The sequence below is a fragment of the Heliangelus exortis genome, chromosome 9 (genome assembly GCF_036169615.1).
Source record: "Heliangelus exortis chromosome 9, bHelExo1.hap1, whole genome shotgun sequence".
In the NCBI taxonomy this organism is placed as follows: domain Eukaryota; kingdom Metazoa; phylum Chordata; class Aves; order Apodiformes; family Trochilidae; genus Heliangelus; species Heliangelus exortis.
In genome coordinates, this window is record NC_092430.1 from 24386017 (window position 1) to 24405730 (window position 19714).

Below are 19714 nucleotides of genomic sequence, written 5' to 3' on the forward strand. Positions count from 1 at the left end.
CTTAAAACTTCAGAAGCTAAGAGTTACTCCCAGGTACAACCTTCATTCAGGGCAAGTCCCAGACCAACTCTCTGCCAAGGTGTAAAGATGAATAAATTTTAGCTCTGACTTTATTGAGCAGTGGAATTAAGGCATCAAAAGAAGCAGCTCTGATTTTTGTCTTTTAACATGAAAGCTGGGAGATGGAGTGTTCTCCTGAAGCTGTTTGCTCTAGTGGAACACTGGTAATTAGATTGTAACCATTAGATGGTAACTCTTTGGGTACTGTTCTTTGATTCTAACAAAAATAATCAAAGATAGAGGTGAGGCTCTGTGTTAATCTGTCAGGATTTAGAAGTAGAAAAGGAGTTAAAATATTAAAAGGACATAAGTTAATTCATAGTACAAGCTATTGTAGGTAAGGTTTTTATTCTGAGGAGCAGTGTTGTTGGCCCAAATTTGAGTTGTAGGATCTCAGGGTTGCTACCAGAACAAACTGACATTTGAAAAAATAGAAAATATCTGGATGGTGTGTTTTAAGATTCCAAGGGTTTTGAGCAAAGTGAAATCAGGAAACCAGTTTTCAAGTAAAATAAAAATTCTCTTCCCTGCATAACCAGGGCCCTGCTCTGACATGGTTTCAAAAGCTGAAGGAAATCAGTGGATGTGCCACAAAGAAAAGTGAGGACTTGCTTTCTGCTTGCAAGTGAAGAAATGGGTATGTATTTGTTATTAATTCATCTTACCCTTCAGTATGTTGCATAACTTAGCAAATTAGATTTGCTGCTTTATAATTAAGAAAGTCTTAATATAAATACTTAAGCTCTATGCCACTTTTAACTATAAATGTTTCCTCAGCTCTGCATGTCACCAAATTACTGGCAGGAATACTGGTCACAGGGCTGGAAACAATTACAGAGGTCCTGCATCTGGATCAAATAGACTTTATGAAAGAAAACATAGTAGCAGAAAATGTGTAAAGTTTACAAACTCTCGCTAATAGCAAGTTTTAACTACTGCCAGAGTAAAACTCAGAAGGCACACAAAAGTAATTGAAAGAGTTAATGCTGTTTCCATACGTACTAGAAAGTGACTGGGAACTTAATTTCCATGAAGAATTTCCCATTTTTTTGCTTGGAAATCTCTCGAAATGGGGGTCCTGTGTTTATTTTCCTGGTTTGGTGTGCTCCAAGGCAGTTTTCTGAGCTGTCATTGAAGCTGTCCTATGTGAATACCTTGGATATTGTCCTGATTGGGGCCAGGATAAAGTTAATTTTCTGTTTTGCAGTTTTGCTTTCAGCCAAGTCTCTTGTAAGCAGCTGTACTTGCTGAAATTAACACCCAATTTCTCAGCTATTTGCTTGGGACAAAAACATTGTGCTGTTTGGAGCTCAACTTTCCTACAAATAAAGTCTGGACTTTTCCACTGCCTGAAGTTCATCTGCAGATGTTCCTCTCTCCACAGCTCAGTTACCCTCACCAAAAGATGGGAATTTAAGGCTCATATTGTAACATCTTCACCCAACAAAAGGCCAGTTGCACCTTGTTGTAGTAAACTCTGTGCCTGTCAGCTAAACTTTGATGGTTAAATTGTTTAAAGAGTGAGAGGTTTTATTATTCCAAACATATTTATAGGTGTTTCTCACATATTTTATAAACTCTTCTAAATAACCAGTTTCAAGACAGATGTTTAGGTAGCTTTTGAATGATGTTGTGTTAGGATTTACATTGCAACATTAAACAAATTTAATTTCTTTTTAAAATCCAATGTAAAATTGACATCTGAGTTTTTAGTTTTGTGTCATTTGAATCAGAAATGGAGAATTATGTCAAGTCTTACACAACACTGCATACTTTGCTGGTAAGATCTTGATCTACCAGTGTCTCTTAAACAAGTAAAACACTGCCAGTAACAATGGTCCTAATTCATTTGCTTTTTATAGCAATCTGATTTTTCTCTGCAATGTAAGCTCTATATTCATTATCATAGCCTAATTTTAACATAGAGTGGTAGCAGTTTTGCTTCACTTAAAATACCCAAACTGTCTTCAACAACCAGTTAGGTGACCAAGCTTAAAGGGAAACTGAATGCTACCATATATTTTTACTTACTTTTATTCCTGTGATTAGTAGTTGGCAGAAGTTTCTGAACCAGGTGTCAGCAGGTTACTTGTCTCTTGGTTTCCAGCTGCAGGTGATTTTTCTCCCCAAATTGTGAAGAAGAATTGATTGGGTCTGTCAGACATTGGTCACCATAATTGCTGTAACAGACACAGCTGTATCCCAAAGTGGTTTTAATGTCGTTTATACCTCTCCTATCATCCCAAGGTGGTTTAATGTCATTAATACCTCTCATGTCATCTCAAGGTGGTTTTAATGTCATTTATACCTCTCATGTCATTACTACCTGGTGGTTACAAAGCAGGAGTCCCATGGACAAGGGGCAATGGGCAGAAGGTGCTCCGGGGGAGGTTCTGACTGGACACAAGAGGGAATTTTTTCCCCATGAGCACAGTCAGACACTGGGATGGTTTCCCAGGGGCAGGGGTGGATTCCCCCACTCAGGAATGTTTGAAGTCTCAGCTCGGGGTGCTGAAACATCTCAAATAAACAATAACATTAGAAGGGTTGGACCAGATAATCCTTGAGCTCCCTTCCCCCCTCACACTCTGTGAATTGTTGGTGTCTGTCACACATGGGTGACAATAATCTCTGTGACAGACACAGCTGTGTCCGGGGCGCCTTTTAACCCCACAACACCCTCCTTATGCCTTTATTTGGTGCTGCCGTCTCCACCTTGATGACCATCTCTCCTCACCCTGAAAAAAATCCACTCAGGTGCGGGATCCGACCCACCCTTTACCCTGAGGGGTTGTGCGGGCAGCGGCCGCGGGGGTGCAGCCGTTAACGGCCGCTGCTGTTTGAACGGCGGCCCCGCCCCTCTGGCCGTTGACTTTCAAACGCCGCAGCCGTTGAGCCGCCCCGCCCCTCCCCGGCGCATGCGCGGTGGCCGGCGCTGTGGCGAGCGGCGGGGCCCTGCCCGGCCCTGCCCCGGCTGTTTGAAGGTGGCGGCGGCCTCGCCGTGCCGGTTCTTTGCCTGTTCCTTGCCGCCGTGCAGCCCCGGGAATCGAGGGGAGGGTCCTGGTGGTGGTGGAGCGGTCAGGTAGGTGATGGAGTGGGTGTGTGTGGGGGGGTCTGGGTGCGCACCCGCTCCGCTCTCGCTGAGGTGATCTGTGAGGGGACTCGCGCGGCCTCCTGAGGCGAGGCCGCTCTCCCCGGGGAGGGGTGGCCGGGGTGACCGCTGTCCCTGCGTTCCGCTCAGCCTTCTCCAGCTCTCCTCACGGCTGGGAGGTGCTGGGACTCCTCGGCTCTGTCCTCTGGAAGGGCTCAGGTGTCACAAACCTGACCGCCCTTCTCATCGCGGTTAGGGTTACCTTAGCAAGTGTCTGGTGTCCGCGTAGATCCTCCTTTTTTTTTTTTTTTTTTTTTAAAACATAAGTACAGGCGTTGTTCCCATCGTTACACCGTGCCGAATGGTCTGTGGGAGCTGGCAGAAGGTCTGCAGGGGAAGGGAGACCCCTCAGGGGATGGGGGACCCCTCAGGTGATGGAGACCTTGTAGGGGAAGGGGGATCCTGCAGGTAATGGGGACCCTGCAGGGGAAGGGGACCCCTCATGTGAAGGGGGACCCTGCAGGTGACAGGTAAAGGCATTCTGTTCCTTCTGGCTCCTCTGCCGTTGCTAAGAGAGAAATGATGAATGCTCAGACCCAGGGACTTTGACAGAGTTCAAGAGATAAGGGGTGGGGAAGCAAGTCTTGGCGACAGAATCTGGAGCAGGGAAAGGATGGAGTGGTGGACTTTAGATTTTTTTTGGCTGTGTCAGCTTGTTATAGTGCCAGGCAAGGAGGCAGTGTGGGGTTATACAGGAGGGAACTGCCAGATCAGCCTGACGATTCAACCAGACAGACTTCTCAGCTGTGTTCATCTCCATTCACACCAGTGAAATAACCAGTGCTTGGAATGGTGGTGTAGGAACTGGGGACAGAACATGCTTTTCATCCATTTCAGGGCTCACTAACAACAGGACAAGGGGCAATGTTTATAAACTGGAGCATAGGCTGTTCCATACAAATATCAGGAAGAAATTTTTCTCTGTGAGGGTAACAGAGCCCTGGCACAGGTTGCCCAGGGAGGTTGTGGAGTCTCCTTCCCTGGAGGCATTCAGAGCCCACCTGGATGTGTTCTGTGTCACCTCCTGTAGGTGACCCTGCTCTGGCAGGGGGTTTGGACTTGATGATCTTTTGAGGTCCTTTCCAACCCCTCACTTTCTATGATTCTACAATCTCTGTTTGAGAACTTCAGTGATTTAGGTGTGGGATATTTGTGGCATGGGGTGAAGCAGCACAGCTGAATCATGCTGGAAGGGAAAAGTTTAAGGTCTAGTTGTTCTTTTTGGTTTCTGGTGCCTGGCAAGCAAACCTGACAGATCTGGAGCAGGCTCCATTCCTTTCGAAGCACTGACAAACACCAGAGCAGCCTTCTGGGTTGTTTTTTTTTTAAAAAAAAAAAGTTCTGTCACCCTTTACCACGAAGGTGACTGACAAATGGAAAACATTGCCCATAATGTCATTTAACCTTTTACTTTTGCACAACATAAACTTGAGCTCCTATGCTAGAGCTACAGAAAGACTTCATGGACTGTTATGGGGTGGGAAGACAGCATTTTTTAAGGTGGATTTAATTAAGTGCAGTGTGGTATTGAAACTGAAGTGTCACAGTGTCTTCAGGAGGGAACAAATGTCATTTTTTTTCCAGTCAGTGGTGCGAAGGAAGAGCTGGGAGCCTGGCAGCTCCCTGAAGGAGGCTCAGCTTTAAGTGCCCCTAACTCCTGGTTTAGGCTGCCAGAACTGTTCCCCAGTGCCAAATTCACCTTGTAGAATCCAGCAGGGTAGGATGGGGTGGATCAGATTGTTCCAGCTGGTTTTTACTGTGAAGCAGTTAGTTACTTATTTACCCAAACACCAATCGATGTGCACTGTGTTCCAGATAATAATTGTTCCTGAACAATGCCTCATATAATTAGCTGGGTGAGCAGTGTGCTGAGCCCTGGGAGAGGAACACAGTATTACCAAGGAGTGCACTACATTATTTTGTTCTGCAAACTGAAAGCTTGGGCAGAAAAGCTGCAGGAACAGGTGTGCTGCATTACATGTTTCACCTCCTCTGCTGTATCACTAATTAGAAGAGGATAAAATCACAGCCACCTAGCCCTGCAGTTGTTGACACCGTGTTACTGGCACAATTACAATCACTATATATAAAATACCTTCCAGATTGTACTGATTTGTTTGTACTGAGTGACTCTTACTAGAACTATGTGTGCATACACATATTTGCTACTGCAGTTGTTTGGAGCATTTAAGGAAAAGTATCTGGTCTGTGCATGGAAGCATTTACCAGCTTCCTGCTGCCTTTTATTTTTTTCCTGGTGAACTTTTTTCTCTGGTTAACTCAGTGGTGTTGGCTCTTCTCTGTGTTTTTTTTTCCTGGTGTTGTCTGTCTCTCTCTTCCTGGGAGCCATCTACTGATTTATTTCCACCCTTCACGTGTAGCTGATTTCCTCCTCCCTGCTGCCAGTGCAAGGTGAAACTGAATTTTGGGATTTCTACCTTTTCCTTCCCTTCTACAACTCCTGGAGTATTTGCATAGAACAAATTAAAAACAACCCCCAAAAAAGACACAAGGTGCTTAGAGCAAATACTAACATTAGTATTCCAAATCCTGTTTTAAAATTGATGAATAATAAAAAATAACCAAGTGCAATTTCTTCTGGAGGTGCCTGGGGGGCTGGGGCAGGGTGCCCCACACACCCTTGGCCTGTTCCCAGGGCTGAAAGCAAAAAAGCTTCTGCCCTGGCACTGCTGGGCCTTGCTTTCCAGACCTGCTGCCACTCTTTAGATTTCTCAGTTGCCTGGGAACCAGAGCAATATGTTTCAGTGGAAATGGGAATTTCAGTTACTCTGGCCAGCAGCTGGGAGGGTTATGAAACAGCCCTGGAGTGAGCTCAGGCTCCAGGCTGCCTTGTCACTGGTGGCAAGGAGCCTCTTTGCTGGGAGCACACTGCCTGGTGGGGGGGTTACTGCTGCAGAGTTGGAGGTCATTTCTCTTAGTGCCCAGAAAAATTGTGTAAAGTTGTTCCCTTGTTTTTACAGTAGCAAGCAGCTACTCTGCAGTGAAAATAGGTTTTTTTGAAGATTAATTTTATTTTGCTCTCCACGTAGTTCAAGTACATTTGACATGAATCTTTTATAAAGAAAATTTCCTTTCTGTTAACAGTTCCTTTGAAGGGAACTACAGCCCTGGATTTACAAAAAAAAAGTGATTTTAAACATTTTTTTTAAACTATATTAATTCCATCCGCATACAAGAGAAAATAATGAACGTGGGTAGCTACTAAGGTTTCTCTTTTTTTGATCTGTGAGTGAAAACTGTTTTTTAAAGTGGAAGTGATAGTCCCAGATTCATAAAAGCTTTATATGTGTGTGTGTGTGAATATAGAGTAAACTTTCACATTTCTTTCCTCTGAGAATAATTTAAATCACAAAAAATAATTTATCTAGAGAGTGGTGTAGATTTGCTGTTCAGCTTCCCTTCATTATCGACACATTTCTATAGTTTCAGTGTCTGAAACATCACTTAAAATGTGAATTTATAAATATCTAGATGTAAAGAACCTAGTGCTGCCAGAGTGGCTGATTAGAGAAGCTGGAAAATAAAGTCCTGTGGCTTTCTAGTGAAAAGAGAAATAACTCGTGCACTTTAGGAAGAGTAGTGCAGTACAGAAGTAGATTCAGTGTCAAAAGTGTTGTAAATGTCTCTTGCAGAGTCTAATACTTGATACTCTCTTTAACTAGGAGAATACACCAGTTAGTTATAAATTTTTACACATTCTAATTTTTCTTTAAAAGGGTAGTTCTTAAGAATCATGTCTCTTTAGTAGATTTTCTCCTGATTGTTGTTGAGGTCTCCTTTTTAAAAAGTAGAGTTCAAATAACTGAACCAACATTTTGTATTAAGTAACTGAAAGAATGACCTGGAGTGTGATGGATAGATTTTTTTTTTTTTTTTTTTTTTTAATTTTTTTTAAAGCTGAATTATGTATCTTTTCAGTATGAAGCTGATTTAGTAATGTACAGGTACCTCCTGGAATTGACCTGAATGTTTTGGCTGACAGTGGCCATTAGATTGGTTTTTTTTATTTTATTTTTTTTAAATCAGTCTAGTTTTACAAGGCAAAAGAGTCTGATCTGCCTGGCAGAGTTAAAGACTTTCATTTTTGGGTGTAGCAGCCTGTTTCAATAAAGTGAGATAAGCCATGCCTATTTCTGTACAACCAGAAGAGGTTTCTCTGTTCAGAGCTGTTTTAACTCTGAAAGAACTATATTCTGAAGTCTTAACTTCTGACTTCCATTGCTTTAATTGTGTGCCTTTTGCAGGATCAATGCTGCTTATTTTATTTTTTTCTAATTTCTATATTTACTAAAAAAAAATATTTAATCATTAGTGGGTTTTGTGATTCTAAATGAGATTTAATGTGGTTTTATTTTCAAAGGAGAGGACAATTAACTATTTAGTTCCTTTTAGGTCGATTTTCTTGAGACCCAATCAAAAATCTCAGTGTCAATGAGAAAAGGTGATAGATCTCTGCAGGTATATTACTGCTTTAACAAGATGAGAAGGACACATCTGAACAAAATGGTCTCTTCAGACACTCCTCAGAGCCAGTTTTCTTTCTGGCTTAACCAGCCAAAGGCTCAGCAGCACTTCGGGCAGATGTATGAGCCCAGCTGCATGTTATTGTTTTCAGATTTAGACCCTAAAATCAGAGACTTTGATACCAAATACTTTGCCAGTTTCTTTTTTGCAGTGTAGCAAAACCTACAGAGTTAATTAGAACTGGGGGAGAAGAAAATGTGACACAGAGATGCAGAGTTCACCCTAATTCCCCCCCCTCCTTTTTTTTTTAATTTTTTTTTTATTTATTTTAGCAGGAGCAAAACCAGAATAATGATTTATTATGAAAACAGCATGAGAGTTACTGTTGTTTGTCCTTTACAGTGGGATTTCAGTAAGCTGGCACAGCAAACCAAGACAGCATGACAAAGGATGGAAAACGAAAGTTAGTTTTTTTTAGTAGTTTTGTGCTTAAAGTAACCCAGGAATAACACCACGAGTTTAATTACTCTTAGTGGTGGTGTATTTAAGGGCCACTGAGTTAGACTTTCATTTGTGCCAGAACCTAGAGATGGCTTGTAGTAAATTTGGCTGCTTAATGCTCTAATTAATGACTATTTATATCACAAAAGTAAAAGATCAGTAGTAAAAAGAAAAAAATCAGTAGAGGAAAAAAGTTGTTCTACTTTCTGTTCTTACATTGAAAATGTTTCTCATAATAGGAGAAAGTTTTTGTAATTCTTAGGTTACTTAGAAACTTCAGTTCTTACTTTTATCATTTTATCTTACTTTTATCTCTTCTACTGTTTCCCACTGCAAAAAAAGTAGATGGTAGCAGATTTCTGCTTTTCCTTACTTTTTAAGCCAGAAGTTGGATGTGGGTGAACTTTAACTAGTCACTTAAATCAGAAGTGCTGGTCATGATTTGCCAAAATCCTTGAAGCATCACCCTTTATAATTATTTTTTTTTAATGGCTTTTTCTCCCCCCTTTATCACTAACTGCCAGTGTGGGTTTGATTACTTACTGCTCACTACATGTCACATCAAGGCTCTCTGGCTGATAAATTTGAGTTGATTTTAAAGGGATACTAACCCCTCTTTTTCTTTTTGTTTTCCTTTTGTAGGACATGCATCACCTGGAGGAAGAGCTGACATGTTCCATTTGCTACAACATATTTGAAGATCCCCGTGTCCTGCCTTGTTCCCACACTTTTTGTAGGAATTGCCTGGATGGTGTTCTTGGAGTCTCCATCAACACATCCATTTGGAGATCCTTGAGGCTTCCTCTGAAGTGCCCCAACTGCAGGACTGTTGTTGAAATCCCTGCTGCTGGTACTGAAGCTTTGCCTGTCAACTTTGCCTTGAAAGCCATTATTGAAAAATACCACCAGGAAGATCACTCAGATGTTGCAACCTGCAGTGAACACCACAGGCAACCCCTGAACGTTTACTGTCTGCTGGACAGAAAGTTGGTGTGTGGCCACTGCCTCACCATAGGGAAACACAACGGGCACCCCATAGATGACCTCCAAAGTGCCTACAAAAAAGAAAAGGAAACTTCTGGAAAACTTCTGGAGCAGCTGACAGATAAACACTGGACGGATGTGTGTTTGCTGATTGAAAAGCTGGAAGAGCAGAAGTCCCAGTGTGAAAGCATCGTGCAGGATGATAAAAAAGTACTAGTGCAGTATTTTTGGAAACTTTTTGATACATTGGAGCACAAAAAACAAGCCCTGCTGACGGCTCTGGATGAAACTAACAGCCACATTTTAGAAGAATATGAGCCTCTCATTGAGAAGTTGAAAAAAATCAGGGAAGAGCAGCTGGAATTAATGTCACTGAATACTTCTGTTCAAAAAGAGGAGTCTCCCCTTGTTTTCCTTGAGAAGGTGAATGATCTGCAGCAACGGATAACAGCTCTGAAACAGAAGCAACTGCCAGAGGTCAAGCCCATGGAGATTTACCCAAGGATTGGGAACCTCTTGAAAGATGTGTGGTCTAAAACTGAAATTGGGCAGATCAACAAGATCCTCACTCCAAAAATAAAACTGATTGCAAAAAGGAAGTTACACAACAAAGGCAGTAGAAAGGAAGAAAGAGAATCTAAAGAACTCCATCAGGCTGTAAATCCTTTAGCAGGCCTGCTTCTTTTTATAATAATAGTGGTAACTGTGATTTCATTTCACAAACAGGCAGCATCAGTTGTTCTCAAAGCTACTCCTGCTTATATTTCAGAATTCTTGCTCCTTATTTATCAAGATTTTTGCACCCATTTGCAGAATGTAGTGGATGTGGTGTGCCATACAGTTAATTCACTGATGGAGTTTCTAGGGAGAATTGTTTCTCTCTTCCTCTTTCAACATTTCAGTTAAAAGTTAGTGTAGGAATCCCCAGGGTATTTTAGTTTGAGTTCTACTTAAAAGCCTGTTGAAGCTCTTCTACTTTTCCTTTCAATTTACATATCTTTCCATTTCCTCTCTTGTGTTGGTTTTCTCTTAGCTAACTCTTAGTTAACTGAGAAGATTTCCAAGAGAAGAATCTGGTCACATAAGCTGGCAGGTAGGTAGGTGTTTGTCAGAAAGTGTTTGCATAAGGAAGATGCAATCAGTTTACAAATTATTGTCTGGAGTCCCATTTATAAAAACTCCTCAAGCAATCTAATATTTTTTTCTTTTTGGTAACATAATTTTTAAATTCTTTTTTGTTTTTTAAACAAAAGCACTACAAAATTAAAGGTTAAAAAACCAAAGTGGCTACTTCTGGGCAGGCCAGTCCCTAGCTCTGGTATACAAAAACCCTCCTATTTTGTGTTTTACTGACCTCTAAGTGAAGTTTAACCCAGACACCAGTGGTCTTTAAAGCTTCTATTCCTGGCCCTGCCTTTCATTTTGTTACAGTTTGATGACATGATTTCACATTTATTTTTTCAAAGTTTAATAACTTTGTGTCTTTCATTCAGATGGTTCTCTGCACTCCACAGAGCAGTGTCTGTAGGAGGTCAGGTGAAATCCTGTGCCAGCTGTGCACGAGTTGAGTGTCAGTCCAGTCTGGCAGGGAGCTCTCACTGCTTACTAAAATAAGCCCTGACTTTTTGCTAAATCATTCTAATATGCAGTGAAAATCCATACGTGTTGGAGTGAGTGGCAGAACTCCCACTGGACTTAGTGGTGCAGGGATTTCAGCTGTTGTCGAGTGTCCTAAAGACAGCTTGACAATGAATGTAGATTTATATTGAGTTTTTCTTACAAAAAGAGGAGATCTTGACCTTGACATAGAGGAGACATGATTAGAATATTAATCTGCACTCCAGTGATCACACAAACACTGTTCAGTTCTTATCACTGAACAATTTAGCTACTCCAGGAGTGCTCAGGAGTGGAATCCCCAGTAAAAGCTGTTGCAATCCTGTGGTTGTGACCCCAGGCTGATTGCAGGGAGTGTTGGGACCCCCTGCAAGTGTTGTAGTTCCACACAGTTGAGCTTAAAACCCAAAAATGAGTATTCACCATGTCTGCTTGTGATAAAAATAATAGAATATTCTGGCCCTTGTGCAAACCAAAACATCTTTGCAGGCCTTAGGGCCATCCTGCAAAATCCCTGCTGCTTCAGGGAGAGCTGAGAGGGAGCCCAGTCCTCAGTTGTGATGCTGGGAGATTCCTCAAGCCTGAATAAACTCCTAATAACAAAACTGATGTCCTGATGGTGTTGTAATGTTACACCCCCAAGCTGAGCCAGGCAGCTCCTGTGCACTCCCCCCCTGCAGCAGTGCTCAGGGGGAGTGGATTTGAAGAATTTCTCTGTGTGTTTTCTGTAATCTGTTAGAATTACAAAGGCAAATCCCCTGAATGCCACTGGTCAGGCTTTGAAATGGTGTTGAGGTGTGTCCTGGGAGTGGATAAATGCTGATGCAGTCATTCCTTGATATAACTGGGGATTTGTTTTTCTCCTAAGCCCTGCTAAGAAGACTGTCTCTTGGCACACAAGTCTCTCACAACCTGGTGCCAAGTGTTTGTCCACCACCACAAGAGCCTGGTTTTTTTGACTTATCTTTTTATTTTCCTGATTTCTAAAAACCTTACCAGTTTATAATGCAACTTTATTTTTCAAGACTACAGTTTATAAACTGCCTTTATTTATCACCAATTGCAGCCTTTAGTACTTGTACTTGTAAGGCACTGTATATTTTAATACCTTTGAATACAAATAAAATCTATTCTTACAGTAGGATTGGCTGACACCTTGATTTCCTGACTGCACAGAACCTCTCCTGTGATCCTCAGGCCTGCTGACAGGATGGAGAAGTGAGGCTCACTGGAGCAGGACCAGGGCTGGTCAGCAGTGCCCACTCAAGCTGCTTCATTTGCCTCCAAGCACACCATTTTTTTGCATCACTGAACTTCAGGAAGACTCTCTAAGGTCCTGAGGTGGGTGGATGTGGATTTCAGGCCATTGGCCTCTTTTATCTTTTTAATTTTTTGTTTTCTGAGAGCACCTTAAGGTTCTGATCTAGTAGGAGGTTGCCCCTCTCTCCCATGGCTTGGGGGCTGGAACGTGATGATTTTAAAGGTCCCTTCCAACTCTGAAAGTTCTGTGATTTTAAGGTCTGTGATTCTAAGTTGGTGCATAGGGGTGTTTGAGCTGGCAGGGTGACTGCTGGAGGGCTCTGTAGGGGTTTGCTGGGCAGTGGTCCTCATTTTCCTCTTAGCCCAACACTCCCTGGGGCCACACAGCTGAGATGCAGCTCCAGCTCTGCTCTGTGCTGGATCCAAGTGTGCTGAGTGTTGTGTGACAGAGGTGGAATTTCAAGAAAATGAAATCTTCTTACTGCATTTCATTTGAGGTGTGAGTGAGTGGGTTTTACCCTGCAAAACCTATAAAGGGTTTTTCTCCTGAGCCATTTTTTTGAAACCTGTGTAATTCTCACTGCACATATGTTTTTAGAGGGGAAGGGTGGCTGAAAACCAGAGATTCAATGGGAGGAGTTTGGAGTTTCCAGGTTATCCCAGCATGTTTTATAGCCAGATATGGCTATGTGTCCAGTTCTGGGCCCCTCAGCTCAGGAAGGAGATTGAGGTGCTGGAGCAGGTCCAAAGGAGGCAACTGGGCTGGGGAAGGGACTGGAGCACAGATCCTCTGAGGAGAGGCTGAGGGAGCTGGGGGTGTTGAGGCTGGAGAAGAGGAGGCTCAGGGGAGACCTCATCACTCTCTCCAACTCCCTGAAAGGAGGTTGGAGCCAGGGGGGGGTTGGGCTCTTTTCCCAGGCAACTCTCAGCAAGACAAGAGGGCACAAGAGGGCTCAAGTTGTGCCAGGGGAGGTTTAGGTTGGCCATGAGAAAGAATTTCTTTCTGGAGAGGGTGATCAGGCATTGGAATGGGCTGCCCAGGGAAGGGGTGGATTCTCCATCCCTGGAGCTATTTCAAAAGAGCCTGGATGTGGCACTCAGTGCCATGGGCTGGGAACCACGGGGGGAGTGGAGCAAGGGTTGGACTTGATGAGCTCTGAGGTCCCTTCCAACCCAGCCCATTCTGGGATTCTATGATATCCAGATAGCTCCTGAGAACAGTGCCCAGAACAGTTTTGTAGCTTCAGCTTGAGATGGGAGCACCAAACTGTGTGGGGCTGAGCAGTGCTTTGCATTCTGGTGTTCTCAAACTGCCCCCACGTAACACTGAGATCTTTCTGGTCAGAATTTAGGCAGAATCACTTCAATCCCTGTATGTAGATTTTCCACGTGTATTTTAAATAATTCTAAAATGTTTAATGTTAAAGTGAAAGCATCTCTCCAGTCCCCCCTCCCTTCAGCTTTCCAGGCAAGCTCCCTGGTGAGGCTCTCCCTGGTTTTGGATCCCTGGCTCAGGATTTAGCTGGATGTGTCACTGCCCACCTTAGGACTAAGGCAACAAACACAGCATCGACTCAGCCTGATTTTTGGGGTAAACCCCAAAATTTTTGGTCTTAAGTTGATGGTAGAAGGGAGCAGATGGTATTTAGTGTGTTAATAAAGCCTGAGTGTACAACGTGGCCAGGGCCTGAGAGAGGGAGGAGCTGTCCCTGCAGGAGCTGAGAGGGAAGGAACTGAAGAGGAGCTTCCAAAACGGAACCAATTCATTACAAAATGGCCACAAACATCTCATTCCCAGACTGTGCTGAGTTACACAGCCTTCTGACATACGTGTCAATTATTTTGTATCCTGACTTGACTTGCTGGAACTCATATAATGAAGTGTTACAGGACACTGATGGCATTTAAATGCAATTTGCTGACTTTATTATATACAGTAAAAAACCAGGCTTTTAAAACTAAAGGCAGAACCTCAGCACTGATACTGAGCTTACCCAGGGAATGTTCAAATGCAGTGACACAGTTTGAGAAATAGGTTTTTTTTTTAAATGCAGTACAGATAATTAAGATCTATAGACAGAATTAAAACCACAACAAAACAATTGATTTACTTTATTAACAAGCTCAAATAATAATAATAATAAAAAAATCTCAAATACAGAAGAAATACAGAATAACAGTAAACAGCAGCAGTGAGAATGGAGGTTTATTCCATCCTATTCTTGAGTTTCACCACACCCTAGAGTGCCAAGTTCAGCCAGTCCTTTAGCTGCAATAATTTTGGGGTTTGTTGCCACACTTTTGGTGACATTGTGAGTCTTAAAAATCCCAATTAATCTGTCTGCAATCTCAAACATGTTGTTTCGTAAGGAGATGATGATGAATTGTGCATTTTTGGTTTGCTCCTGAAACAGAAGTGACACAAATTAGCTCAGAATTCCAACAACACTTGGTCCTTGTATAAGCTTTAAAACCAAAACACCTGGCATGGTGAGGAGCACAGCAGGGCTGGTGTCACTTCACCAGTGGCAGAGCCCCAGTGCAAAAGAAGAGTGCTACAAGTGCTAGAAGTTGCATTTAAGAGCTCAATATATTGAATTTTAAGTGTGTTGGGTCTACACTGCAGTTGAAATCAAACTCTTTGCTCTAGCAAATCCCCTCTGGGGTGCTGTGGACCCACACGTGGTGAAAACAGAGGCATCACTGAAGCAAAGCTTAAAACTGTCTTCAAAGTGTTAAAAGTACTAATTTTAAGTAGTTAATCATAATCTTTGTTCCCAAAACTGGTGGGTATACTTCAAATAATTCTGAAAACTTGAACTGTAGCAATGTAAATGTTTGCCTAACTTCAATATGGTGATGACAGAATATTTAAAGGCATGAAAGAAAAAAATAATAAAGAGATCAGAGCAGCCTGTGGGAAACAGCTCATGGTAGTGAGATGGAAGGAACCATGGCCCCACCAGAGAATAAAACAGTGAGCTTGGACACAGGAAAACAAGAGTTAATTAAGTTACTGTATCTCAGCTGAATGCATCTGATTATTCTGGGGAAAGTATCCATAAAGAGGAAGCAACAGGAGCAGATCCATGGAAAGGTGGCACCTTTGGCAACCCCTTTTAGCTTTTGAAACTGTATGACTAAGATTTGGAGAAAAAACCTTGTAAATTCTCTATTAGTTGCCTCATTTCAGGAAAGCATCAAACTTAGCAGCTTAGAAAAAAAATGCAGAATGCAGCATTCTAAGCACCTTTCTGGAAATCTGCTTAGTACATACTTTCCACTCAGTTATTTGAAAATACTCTCATTCCAGATTTTTCAATCTGGCCATAATTGCATTACTACTTAGTCTTTTCTGGATTAGAAGAAAAATATGTTAAAAAAATTATACTATAGCAGTTACCATTCAATACTTACATATATGTAGTGGGCTACAATAGACACATTTTTGAAGTCAAGTGCTGCATCAATCTCATCCATAAAATAAAGTGGTGTTGGTTTGTAGTGATGAAGAGCAAACACTAATGCCAGGGAACTAAGTGTCTTCTCTCCTCCTGACAAGTTAAAGATCTTCTTCCAGCTTTTCTTTGGGGGCCGAACACTGAAAGAAATGAGAGTTGGGATCTTATTTCTGTGGAGGATTAGAGGGAGTATGTCCTGGTGAAAGTCACAAGACAGGAGGGAATTCTTGGAAGACACAAAGCAGCTTGGCTGAGGCCACAGATGAGCTGCTTGATACTCTTAGATCTGCAGAGGGGAAGGGGATTATTTCTGTTGCCTGAGGAGTAGCTGAGCTCTGCCTGAACTCCAGATACTGTAACACTCAGCTCTTCACACTCTATCCTGCTCTTCAGTAATTGATACACTCTTAAGAGCATTTCTGACAGAACAATCTCCAGTTACCAGTGTGATTGACTGGACTCCCTGGGCAGAATGAAATCATTTGGAAGGAAAAAACCCTCAGAAATTAACTTCAAAGTCAAAGCTTTCTTGCTGCTGTTAGTGACTCCGTTTCTCCAGAAGAAATGAATCTCTTCGTTACCCAATGCTAAAAACTTGTGGCTTCTGTCAGAACCTTGCCAACACTTGCCAAGAGGAAGGAGTGTCTTGGTTAGCTCCTGATCCATTAAAATGTCCTTAAAAAGCAGGCTGGGAAAAGGAACACAACAATTAAGCAATAACACAAAGTATTTTGACAAACCTAAACATGATTCCTTCAGAGAAGGGATCCAGACTGTCCACGAGTTCTAATTCAGCATCCCCTCCCAAAGTCAGCATCTGGTAGTTTTCCTTCAGTTTATTTGTTATTACATTGAATCCTGCCATAAATTCATTTAGCCTTTGTTTCCTAAGATCTTCAAAAGCTCTTCTGAAGTTGTCTCTCTCAGTGGTAATTTCATCCAGTTCAGCCACACGTTTCAAGTATAGCTCTTCCTGTTGAAAAAAAAAAACCAAAACCCAGTGCTGTTAAATGAGCTGCCTCCTTAATTTAGGTTTTAAACCATTTCCCCTGCTATTTGAAAAATTGTTTTTTCCCAAGCTGGCTAACAGCCTTGGAAGAGAAGAATAAAAGAAAACCATCTTTTTTCTCATCTTTATGCTCTGTGTTGCTGATCTCTCTATACTAGAAAACTTGTATTAAAAAAAAAATTAGAATTGAATCCATCGGCTCATCCAATATTACTGAAGGGAATATAATGAGGAGAAAAAAATCCTGGAATTGCTGTGTACCTGTCTAGACCAGCTGACTGTAAACAAAGGCAGCTTCACAGCAGAAAGCTCTCCTCACCTGCTATGGATGGTACCAAATATAAAAGCTGTAGGTAAGCTCCTAGGTATTAATTAGGTTTCCAAGCTAATTAATAGTCAGGAGGCAACAGCCTGGCCTGGAGGGGAGAAAGCTCAGGAGTTTGAGTTTCCAAGAGGAGGGAAGTAAAGAACAGGACCATTTCAGGGGCACTGAAGGACAACAAGAAGGTGACCTCCCTCCTTCAGAGGCACAACATGGACCCTACAGATCCAAGCCCTGAAGCCAGATGTGCCCAGGGGCTGAGGGGAAGGGGTGTTCCCTATCCCTGCCCCCACAGGCAGTGCAGCAGCAAACAAACCAACCCCTGGCACCCCCAGGAGTGCTGCCACTGACCTTCTTCTTGTATTCTGCAATGGATCCCAGGTTGGGTTTCATCTCGTGACACTGAGCTTCCAGGAGAGCAATCTGATTAGTGATAACATTGGGATCCTGGATGGCTTCAAGCTCTTCTTCACTCAGCACTACAAATTCTTCAGCTGGTTTATCATCTATGGGGTGCAGGGTGATTTTTGATACCTGGAATGCAAAACCACTCTCTAGAAATCCTTAAAGGTCACCTTAGTTACCACGTGGAGATGTTTCTAAAGAATATTTTCTGTATTGGTACACACTGAAGCTTTCATCTCAAGGATTCTGCACATAACTCCCTTTAAAAATAAGATGTGAAAAAGACAAACAAATATCCTTTTACCTTTTAACCTGCTATTCTGCTCCTGAAAATTACATACATAGAAAGGCAGTTTGAGGTACCAAATGGACTACAAGTTCTAGGGGAAGTGCTTTCCAGGAGATCTTCCTTGAAAAGGTAGAAGCTAAAGAGTTTCATTCATAACTCATCCATAACCTTGTGTGTACCCAGAAAGTAAAATTAGAATTGAATCCATTGGCTCATCCAATATTACTGAAGGGAATATAATGAGGAGAAAAAAATCCTGGAATTGTTGTGTACCTGTCTAGACCAGCTGACTGTAAACAAAGGCAGCTTCACAGCAGAAAGCTCTCCTCACCTGCTATGGATGGTACCAAATATAAAAGGTGTAGGTAAGCTACACCTGAAAGGCCATTCTTTTAGTCATTTTTTTTTACAGCACAAACACCAAATATGAATTTTCTCCCAGACTTCCCTGTTTTCTAACCACGTTACCATATTCTGAGATCTCACAGTTCAACTTTTAGGAACAAAACTCCTTCCCTACCTCTTTCTGCCAGTATTTAATCTTTGATTGGTGTGCAGAGATGTGATTATCAATTTGTTCAATTTTCAGCTTAATATTAAGAGCTTCCTTTTGAAGTGCATGCTCATCATCCTGAATAGTTTGAATCTCCTGGAGTAAACCACGATGCTCCTCCTGAACTTCTGGCAACGTTTCCTAAAAAAAAAAAAAATGACCAAAAAAGTGCATTAATCAGTTGCCTACAAAAATGCTGCCAGTTTCTTGAGGTATAGATTTGTTTTCACTCTATTATTTGCAGACCTTACTCTCCACAATGTGAACAAATAAATTTATATTATTTTATTGAGCTTAACCTGGTCCCTGAAGTCTGGAATGACTGAAAATATGCTGCAGTTTATATTTTCATTCCAGATCTGGATTAAATGAGTCCCACACTCGGATGCTTTTAGCTAAAAGGCAGTTTTAGAGATAGATAGTTTTGAAGAAACAGCTTTATTTGGAAGAATTTCAGCTGTCCTGGTTGTTTTCACTCTCTCGTACATAAATCTAGGAGGAGAAACTAAAGTCCCACATAACTGGCTAAAATCTATTTTTAAACAAGGATTTTAAAACCAATCATTTATTTGGGGAAACTCGAAGTTTTTTGCTTAACTTCAAAAAATTGGATCAACAGATGTTTCCAGGTAAGTATTAAAAAAAAATTAAAAAAAAAATGACACTGTTCCTTTTGCCATCATATAATATCACAACAAAATTTGCAGAATAGACAGCTGTACCTAGGATATAATTAGGGTGTAACCCCTCAGCCTGGTTTAACCTGAGGAACAATTTTAGCCTAATTTTTTCCCCCAGCACCTGTATTTAAAGGTCACCCAATCTCCAAAGGACAAACTATTATCTAGAATTTCCTTCACAGGCTGCTATGTAGGAACTCCATTAACATGAGGCTTACTTCAGCTTGCTTGCAGCTGTTTATAACCTCAGTGGCTTTGTCTTCCAGTGTTGTCAGTTCTTGTGTTAGGTCTTTAATTGCCTTCTCATTCTCTTTAATTTCCTTCTCCGTGCGAAGAACCGATTCTTCAGATTTTTTCAGGTTTCTGAGTGGACACAGAGATGTTTGTACACCTCACAGGAGTGCAAATCTGACATGAAATTATCTAAAAACACAACCCTGAAGATTGCTCAATAGCTATTGGCAACCAGCTAGGAAGTGCTGATTAATGCAAGGGCTTTCCCAATTAACACAAAGTTGTCTTCCTTCAACATATATCACAGACAGCCCTCACTAAATGATTTAATTTCTCCTTTCAGTTCTGACATTTGTTCCAAGGATTCATTATGCATTGCTAAGATAACATAAAAAATATATATATCACATTTTATTCCCTGACATGGCTCATAATCAAATGAGTCCCTTCAGATTTGAGCTGCTCCCCTGCATGGTAATTAAGTGCTAATTTGAATCTTTCTCCTGAAATCCTGCATTTTGGTGATAGGCAAAACATCAGGGGGAAAACACTGATTAAAGATGACTTTTAAACTGCCTGTTAGAAACTTTGGAATTTTATTTCCCTTTATCCCCTCGACACAAGCAACATGAGACATGTAACTGAAAATGCAGATTTTAAGATTTAAGGGATTTTAAGGGATTTCTAAATATGGGGACTGGTG

General features: G+C 41.7%; 2 protein-coding genes across 10 annotated transcripts in view; one reads left to right on the forward strand and one right to left on the reverse strand.

Moving 5' to 3' along the window:
* The first annotated feature begins 333 nt into the window (after positions 1-333).
* Positions 334-19714, forward strand: part of TRIM59 (tripartite motif containing 59) — a 47705-nt gene continuing 28324 nt past the window's right edge. For 3 of the 6 annotated variants that reach the window (XR_011727571.1, XR_011727570.1, XR_011727572.1), the window contains exons 1-3: positions 2961-3142; positions 8840-10274; positions 11938-12139. Coding sequence is in view for 3 of the 6 variants with exons in the window: in XM_071752772.1 (XP_071608873.1) it covers positions 8843-10087 (1245 nt within the window). In the remaining 3 variants the exon portion in view is untranslated. Of the gene's footprint in view, positions 698-2960; positions 3143-3488; positions 3682-8839; positions 11404-11937; positions 12140-19714 lie in introns of those variants that run through there. The other 3 variants (XM_071752772.1, XM_071752774.1, XM_071752773.1) reach the window with 3 other exon arrangements.
* Positions 13957-19714, reverse strand: part of SMC4 (structural maintenance of chromosomes 4) — a 31273-nt gene continuing 25515 nt past the window's right edge. For all 4 annotated transcript variants that reach the window (XM_071752768.1, XM_071752767.1, XM_071752769.1 and 1 more), the window contains 6 exons: positions 18996-19140; positions 18065-18238; positions 17202-17384; positions 16260-16492; positions 15476-15659; positions 13957-14463 (listed from right to left, as the gene is read on the reverse strand). In XM_071752768.1, the coding sequence (XP_071608869.1) occupies positions 14275-14463; positions 15476-15659; positions 16260-16492; positions 17202-17384; positions 18065-18238; positions 18996-19140 (1108 nt within the window). In that variant the 3' untranslated portion in view covers positions 13957-14274. The remainder of the gene's footprint in view (positions 14464-15475; positions 15660-16259; positions 16493-17201; positions 17385-18064; positions 18239-18995; positions 19141-19714) is intronic.